The sequence below is a fragment of the Jatropha curcas genome, chromosome 3 (assembly GCF_041381405.1).
Source record: "Jatropha curcas cultivar XTBG-Jc1 chromosome 3, XTBG_Jcur_1.0, whole genome shotgun sequence".
NCBI lineage: Eukaryota > Viridiplantae > Streptophyta > Magnoliopsida > Malpighiales > Euphorbiaceae > Jatropha > Jatropha curcas.
In genome coordinates this window covers 25,813,864-25,823,433 of record NC_143153.1, presented here as the reverse complement: position 1 = coordinate 25,823,433, position 9,570 = coordinate 25,813,864, and the positions used below count along the sequence as shown (strand labels likewise).

At 28.8% G+C, this 9,570-nt stretch overlaps 1 protein-coding gene across 1 annotated transcript; it reads right to left on the bottom strand.

Moving 5' to 3' along the window:
* Positions 1–7,355: 7,355 nt before the first annotated feature.
* On the bottom strand, positions 7,356–8,607 carry LOC105636627 (alkane hydroxylase MAH1; the record flags this gene model as incomplete). The annotated part of the gene is made up of 1 exon (XM_012219949.2): positions 7,356–8,607. A coding segment is annotated over one exon (1,176 nt), but the record flags the coding sequence as incomplete, so codon positions are not given.
* Positions 8,608–9,570: the final 963 nt, after the last annotated feature.

Here is a 9,570-nt window from a genome sequence, read left to right as displayed (position 1 = left end):
CCTTCATTTGAATTAAAATAATGTTTATAATTGATTTGCCATATAGGTGGGACTATATTTATATATCAACTATAGGTAAATCTTTCCCTCATTTCTAATTTACTATTTTATTAACTAAATACATAATTTATTCTAAAACTTTGAAAAAAAAAAATTATGACATCAATATTTTAAAAATTGACCTTGTGTCAATTTCACGTTTTTAAAATTTTTGCTTTTATAAGAAAAACATTAATTTAATACGTAGTTAATATAATTTATAAAATAATAATTTTTAATTTTTTTATATTTAATAAATATTTAATTAATATAATTTTATAAATTGAGATCTTTAATGGTTCATAAAAAAATATTGACCGGTTTAAATTTTTATAAATTAAAATATTTAATAGATGAAAATTAAAGTTAAAAATGCTGCAAATTTTTTTATGAGAGGTACACAGATAAACTTTTGTGCTGAGCCCATTTATTGTGGCATAACAACAATAATGTGAACCGTCGATGTTTGTTTTTTTGGGAATGGGAAGAGTGTAATGTCTTAATCGGAGCTCAGAAATGTCAATTCTTAATTTATTTCCCACAACCACTGCTTATGGAACATAATTAATAACACATTTATTACCCTTGAAAAGCAATCTAACCTGGTTTTAGTCATCTCGTCTCTCTTGATTTAACTCTCGACTTCCTCCCTGTTTGGATGTGTTGTTGGTGGCCCAATGCGCGTTTTGCAACCACGTTGGTTTGCATATTTATTTTTAAGATTGTACTGGGTAATTCCCAAATTAAAAAGATAGAGAATAATTAATACTAACATTCTCTGATATATCTCTTTATAGATAATCATTAAAAATACTTTAGATTTTGGAATATGTAATTATCTGTTGACGACTCTAGTAGCTGCTCACGTTGATGACTAGTAGATCGCTTTCTACTTTTTTATTTGCGCTACAAGAAGGTGTAAGAACAACCATGGGCTTGTAATCTCAAGCGTAACATTATAGAAAAGTTCGATTTTCCCTCCAAAGAAATACTCCGCTGCTCCTCTTTAATTACTGTTTTTATTCTTTATTTTTCCCTACAGGATGTAGACTAGGTTTATTATAACTCTGTAAAATACACATTTATAACAATTTATTTGATCACTGGTAGTCTCTATTATTAATTACAATTGATTCACCTCTGTTATTAATTACAACTGATTCACTGTCCATCACCTACCATCACTTATTGATAATTGAATATTACTATTGGTCATCTACAATTATTATAATTTATCATCTTTATATATTTTTTCATACTTAAAAGTAAATTTTCAAAAGATAAATTTTCTATAATTTTAAATATTTTTATAAATTTTAAATTTTGATACATTTTTAACTAATTTTTTATTCTTAACAACAAAAAAATGTTATAGAAAAATAAATTTTTTAAAATTTTGTTTATGATATTTTTTTGAATGCAAATTACTTTTAATAAATAAATTAAATAATATAATGAATTGGTTTAAAATATAAAAATATTTCAAACTGTGCGAATTGTTTTAAAATTACACCAAAGCAGCCTTTATACTTCGAACACCTCAAAACTACAAAAATATTTATAATTCATTTATTAATTTTCCAGTTCAGTTTTAATTGTTTTTTTAATACTAACTGCAAATTTAATTTTTTTAATTATTTATTATATAGTCAGGCTTCCGTAGTTGAGAGTAATATTATAATAATTTTATTGAATAGTGTTTGTTATTTGCAGGCCATTAATTTCAACTTCTTGCAATAATGAAATTTCAGATCTAACGGTTTCATGCATTCACCATTCAGACACTTGAACAAATAAATAAACGACTTGAATTGCATATAACTTGTTCCTAACATCAAATGCATATAAAATTCAATGAATTTGATTTTAGTATATTTCCAACTCATGAGCCAATAATTCTGGAGAAACATTAAAGCATCACATGGGGTATATTACTTACCAATCACGCCTCTGCATTGCAAACAACCACGTTATGGTGCTACATAACTATCACGCCTCTGCATTGCAAACCACCACGTTATGCTGCTCCACAACAAGATGGATTAAACCAAGAAACAATGAATAGAAGAATGAGATAAGGGTAAGGGTACTTGTCATTGAATGAGAGAAAGTTTGCAAGAGATAGAGTTTGAAAGTTCGGGATTTTAGAAGAGGAATCATTCGTTTGAAAGAGAGAAATTTTAAGGTTTTGTCAGATTCTATCAAAACAATGAGTTTTAGGTTCTTGCGTTAAACTAACTTAAGGTAAAGCAATGAGTTTCACATTAAATAATATTTTTTTTTTTTATAAACTACTGATATTCGGATCCTATCACCAGAGACCGTCTAATTCGATTCGGGGGTTAATCACAGTTAAGACTATTTACTCTTCTCTGTAGGTATGTTTAGTATGGATTGAACCCGAGAGCTCTTCTCACGTGTCCAACTTGCGTTGCAAATTAAGTCACAACCTGTAGGTACATGAAATAATACTTTAGTTCTTTTTATGGTGTGATTTTTAAACTACAGTGTAAATATATCTAAGTTTCCAAATAGAGATGTCCGGAAAATAAAGGTTGTTTTGGGGTGATTTTGCAACAATTTGCATAGTTTGAAGTATTTTTGTAGTTTAAGCATAAGGAATTGAACTGTTCATATATCCACACATTCTACACAAATACATTATATATCATTTTTTATAACTTAAATCTGAAGTAGTGACTATAGACTGGTTGGTTGAGATGTTGGCAAACTTCCCTTAGGTTCGAGTTCCCTAAACACTAACTTTTTTTTAATTATTTGTATTATTGCAACAAATTTCACTCTTTTTTTTTTTTTGCCAGATTTTTCGTCCTAGATCTTTTAATTCTTATATTTTTTTCTATTTATGTTTATGTTTATGTTGTGGGCTTAATAATAATAATCTTCGAAATAATTATTTATATTGTAAAAAATTAATAATCTTTAATCATTATTATTTCTGTTGCATAAGTTTTTTTTTTTTTTTTTTTTAAGTTATTTATGTTGTATAACATTTTAGAGCTGCTCTCGGAAAAGAGCATGTTCTATCAAAAAAACATTTAGTGTATTGAATATTAATACTTAATCTTTGAAAATTATTAGGAAGAATTACTATTTAGTCCCTCGGTTATGATCAAATATACTACTTCATCCTTGCTTTTTTAAAAATAAATGATTACATCCTTAACTTTTCTATCCATCCAACTCTTTAGTCATTCCATTTATTTTTTTATTATTTCACTGTGAGTCAAAAAATTAAAACATAGTCAAAGAATAAAGATAGTTTTTTATAACCAAAATGCCCTTAATCATTCACCCTCTATTCTCTATTCTCTACACTCTCAATCCTTTCTCACACGAATTTATCTCCTTCAACTTTCTTCTAATCTTCTTCTTCTTCTTCTTCTTCTTTGTTTGCTCATCTTCCTCGGCCTTCACTTTTTCATCTCCTAACATCATCTTGTAATGCACTCTCTCAATTTCATCTCCGTTAGTTTTGCCCTGGATCCAATCATTTCAACCCTAGAATTTAAATAGAATCAATATATTTTTGGGTGACCTCTGCTTACAATGGAGATTTTGAATTCACCTTCAATAATAATAATTTCTCATACGGTTTCTTCAAATCGAGACCATAGGGGGTAACTCCAAATTCTGGGCTCTTTTTTTTTTTTTTTTTTTTTTTTTTAAACTTTTTTTCCAATTTCTGGGTCTTGGGTTAGATTCTGAGAAATTTAAGAAAATTTTAAAATGGATTTTCTATTTTCAAAATTTAATTAAAGTCTATTTCAATGGATGCTAAATAGATTCCTCAATCTCATATGAATATGTGTTCTGAGGATTTGTCAAGAAGTTTTAATATTATTTTATTTTCTCAATTTCGGAGAGGATTATGATAAAGCATATGCAATAGTAGTTGATTATGACAATCACTGCATTACTAATATATTACTGCACTGGGAGTCTATTTGTTCGTCAATTTCTTCTTTTTTACTTATCTTGAATTCCTACACTAATTTTGCTATAACAGAAGGCTATTTGCAGGAGGAGTTTGATAATTGCCACAACCTATGATAGAATGCAAATTTTAATAATTGATAATTCTTGTACTAATCATTATGAATAATGTCTCTAATTATTTTCTTCTTCTTGGTCAATATAATTATAGTTTCATTTCAAGAAAAATACCTATAAAGAAATAACTTGCATATATTTTTCTTTCTGTTTCATTTTGAAGATTGATAATTGTCTTAGATTTTGCTTTTCCTTTGTTGTATATGTGGTAGGCTGTACATAAAATATAGATGGAGCTGTGGATGAGAGTTGTTTATTTGTGTCTAATATGAATAGAGGAGAAATAAATAAAATATATATAAGGGTATTTTTATCTTTTTAATACAAATTAATAGTACAAAACCTTAAAAATTATCGGAAGGACTAAAGCATTGGACGAACACAAAAGTTAGGGATATAATCATGTATTTTGGAAAAAGCAAGGATGGTTCTTTTTCTTCAAAATGCATAAATTTTCTTCTAAGTCTCCGAAATCACCAAAATACCTCTAAAAACATATAAAACAACTAAAATAAATAGAAAAACAAATAAACATAAAATTAAATAAAACTCTTAACAAAACCTATTGAAAACATACCAAAAAGACACTTTAAACCCACTAAAATTATGAAAAATAATTAAATATCAGCTTGTTCAACAATACTAATTATTTTAGTAGTTATTAACTAGTGTAGTAGTTGTTAGCTGTTTTACTAGCTGATAACTGTTAACTATTAGTTTTTAACTGGTAAATGTTTATATAGCAGTTTAAATTAGAAGTATTCGGTAAAAACAGTTGTTTAATTACTTTTTTAACAAAAAATGATAAAAATATTCATTGTTTAAGTAATCTCTGTGAACCACTAAATGTCAAAGTGTTTAACATTTGATAAAAAACTACACAATCTCTAAAAGCTATTATAAATACTATGTTACTGAATAGTATAATTAATAAAGATAGAGTTTTGACTTGCTCATAATGCAAAAATCTAGTTGAAATGTTATTGCCAAACAGAGCCATAGTGTTCAGTGGTGCAACTCTCAAATTAGTGTTTAGAGTTTGAGGAAGCGTAGTATGAGGTGTTACTTCTTTAATGTTTGTTGAAACAATAGCTAAATAACTAACAACTCCTAGAACAACTAATTTTATCGAACAGGGCTGTGGTTGTCCCTCCTTATGAGTATTTTTCTATAGGTCAAACGATTGATATTAAAGAGATTGTCTACTGAATTCAAATGTGCCTACCACTTATGCTAAGGATGAACATTTGATTAACCAAACTGCATTAACTTAGTTTCGGTCAATCCGAATAAATTTTTATGGGAACTTAATATGTAACCAAATAGTATAAAAATTGATCCAAATTGAATTTCATCAGTTTGGTTTGATTATTTTACACAAAATTAGTTATTTTGAGCTTAAAAGTAAATTCGTTTAGTTATATATAATAATCGAACTAAAATCGGAAACAAACAGCTTTCTATATTCAAATTGATCAGTGAATAAATTTTTAAAATAATTATCTGAATCTGACCGAAATGAATCGGTTTTTTTTTAATTTTTGGTTAGAAATTGACCTTGAACATGGAAATTTCGGTTAGAAACTAAATTTTTAAAACTTCTTGTACAATGAATCAAATAGAAGCTTCACAAATTGAACTCCGAACTGTTCCTTGTCAGTGGTCTTACCTAGGCATGACCAACAATTCGGTTTCAAATCGAAACCATATCAAAAGTGATAGGAAATTATGGTCAATGATTTTTTATTTCAACTGTAACCGAAACCGTGTATTTAAGGTTCTGTTCCGATTATTCATTTTTTGAAATCAGAATGGAGGATTTTAGTTTATAACTGGTGGTTTCGGTTTTAAACCACGAAAAACATGGTCTTAAAGAAACTTTCAATTTGTTTTTTTTCTTTTATTATAACTTTTCAAAATAAATTTTAAGATCTTTTGTTAAATTAGTTTAGTGCTTTTCAATAGTAATATTTATTACTCCTTTTATCTCATTTTGTTTGTATGGTTTAACAAAACACGCATATTAAGAATTTAGTCAATAAAAATTATTTTACCTCTTTTTAGCCTTAACTTATTAATATATTAATAGAAGTCCTTCATTTAATGAGCAATAATAAAAGTTATTATGGGAAAATAATTGTTTAGATATATAAATTTAGAAACATTGCAAACATTTTGGGACATCCAAAAAAGAAATAATAAGCCAACAAAATGGGATGAGGAGAGTATTATTTATTCAAGCTACAAATCTTAAAAAGAATTTTAAAAGATTTGAAATAAATTATCTAATTACGATTCAAAATTAGAACAAAACCGAAACTAACGACAGTTTCAAAACTATCTTAATTAGAAACCGCCTAAAAGTGATTCGGTTTAAGTTTCACCTTTTTATATCCGGAACCGGCAATTTTAAAACTGAAATCGGTAATTCTAGAACTGTGGTTATTCCTAGTCTTACCTAGCTAGAGTTTGGAATTTAAAAGGTATGTATATTAAATAGAGTCAGGTATGATATTTATTTATAGTAATGCTAGGGTATTCTTGGACTAATTCTGTTCATATTTTCTCGAGTTTTATTTTTGTCATTATTATATATTTAAAAAATTGAATTTAAATAATGTAAAATTAAAAATTTAAATTTGTCTTATTAAAAAATTAAGACATAAGTTCAATGAACATTTGATACACTTTATTCGACCATATAAAAGACATTTACAAGATGCTTCTCAAACCGGAAAATTGATAATTCGGTGATAAATATACATGCAAGCAATTATATATATATATATATATACAGTTTTAAAAGAACTAATATAAATAATTATCATCATTTGTTAATCACAATTTTTTTTTTTTTTTTACAAATGAAATACTAAATGAGTTGCAAAATAAAAAATAATGGCTTTTAATTCCATAACATTTTCATGTATCAAACTTATATACCGTAATAATTTTGGATACATGGGAGACCTAATGGACCAAAATAATACTGTATATTATGCGCTACATAGCAAGGAGCCAACTCTCTCCTTTGAATAACATTTATCATATTGGTGATAAACTTCATAATGGAGAAGACTCGAACTTCAAATCTTTCTCTCTCTACATCTCATACAAGAGGTAGAAAGAATATATTGTATTTTTTTTTTTTTTTGAAAAGAAATATATTGTATTATTTATAACAAAAGATAAACAATATCATATTGAAAGTAATGCAACAACTTATCTTCAGGAGGACTAGGTAACATCAAACAACAACTATAAATTAACAAAAAATTGTCTAATAAAACTAACAATTATAACTTTTGAGCATATAAATTATCTCCTACTAATCCTAACCATTAAACCATTCTTGATATGAAGGATAATAGAAGCAGTATTAGGTTCCGGGACATGTTCTTCAATCACTTTAACTTGGTAATTATGGATGATAAAAGCAGCAACAGCTTTCATTTGAGTCAAAGCAATTTCTTTTCCCAAACAAACTCTTGGTCCTGCATTAAAGGATAAGAACTTGTATGGAGATTGCTGTATAAGCCTTCCTTCCTCTGAAATCCATCTTTCTGGCTTGAACTCCATGCAATCTTCTCCCCATATAGATTTCAATCTCCCCATCACATAAATTGATAGTAGAATTTTCATGGTTGGATCTACAAGATGTCCACTTGGTAGCACATCGGGCTTTAAAGGCTCTTTATGCTCGTACATAACCGGTGGATAAAGCCTTAATGTTTCAAATATTACTGCATGCAAATATATCAACTTATTTACCTTTTCGTGCTCGAAGAGCTGTAACCCTCCTGTTGTTTCACTTGTTGATGCTATAGATTTCAACTCCTCTCTAATTTTCGTTTCCACTCTTTGATTTGTTGCAACTAGCCAAAAGAACCAACCCAAGGAAGCTTCTCTTCCTGCAATAAGAAAATTTAGAACGGTATCTCTTAAAAACTCATCCTGAGATTTGGAACCAGCCATTTCTCCTCGGCTGATGTAAAGTGTTAACAAATCTTCGAGGCCCTTATTAGTTTTAAGTTGTTCCTTTTTCATTGATATATATTTCTCAGCTATCTGTTCGAGCAATTTTTTCCCTTCTTTCATTTTTTGCTCTATGCCAAACCCTAACAGCTTTTGTAACTTCCAAAAGAGTTTTGGACGAACATGTCTGTAGAATATACCTTCTTCAGCAAAATCTAAAGCAACAGAAAATTCATCTTTTGGAAATTCAATAGAAAGCATTTCTCGGTCATAACCTGTTGTGAATATTGTATTAACATCCATAGTAAATCTATAAAGCAAATCTTGTAAGTCAAAAACCCTATTTTCTTTATGAAGGAATTCGAGGACCGGTATAAGCCCCGTGTATAGCTTATCATATATCGTTTTGACAAGAAGATGGCGAAAACGATCATGATAAACGAGTCCAGTCGCAATCTTCCTTTGATGCTTCCACACGTCGGAGTCGCAATCTTCCTTTGATGCTTCCACAAGTCGGAATCAGAATTGAAAAGACCATCCCCAAAGATTTCGAACATTTCTCTGAACTCATGACCTTTAGGGTATTTGTGGAATTTGGTGCTCATTATGTGTTTAACATTGGCTGGATCGCAGGTGCCAATCATGTCCATATTAGTCAACCATGGACCTTTGAATAAAAAAGTGCCCCCACTTCTTTCTATTTTGTCTTTGCTCCAGACATGGAAGTCGTGTACGTGTGCTAAAAGAGAAGGGAGCATTCCAACAAATGGCCAATTCCATATAAGCTCACGGCGGTTGCTTAACCAAAAACCTATAGAATAACAAATGGCTGCTAAGATTATTTCAATAATGCCTATTAAAGCCATTGCTGGCGTTTTTCTTCTTTTTTTTTTTTTTTTTTTTTTTTTTTTTTTTTTTTTTTTTTTTTTGCTTGGTGGGTTTGCTTTGGAGAATTGATGAATTAGGTATGGCACGGGAGGGATTTGGTTAAGGTTTTATGCTTGAAGGCAAGGCAACTTGCATGATATATCAACAAGGCTGGCTGAGTGGATAGACGTTACTAGACTGGCAACCATTATGAGAATTAAATGTTTGAATTATGACTGTGGGGAAAGGTTAACCATGAGGTAATTTCTAACCGACACTATATTATTATTGATTGTTCCATACATATAGTGAAAATTTAGTTTGTCATATACGTATATTATGATTGGAACTCTTCTGGGTACCAAAGGGAAGCAAAGATCAAAAGAAATATTCTAAGCAAAGATAGGTAACAATCCCATAAAACAATCAATGATTAGGATTTGAATTGCCTATACTGGGTTTTTTTTTTTTTTTTTTTTTAATAATTAAGACCTCAATGGAACATTCTAAAAAATAAGTTCCTAAAATATAATCAGAAGCAACATTTACTAACTGATCGGTGTATACATATAAGTGAACCTACAAATGTAAAAACAATTTAGAAGGACATCCAAA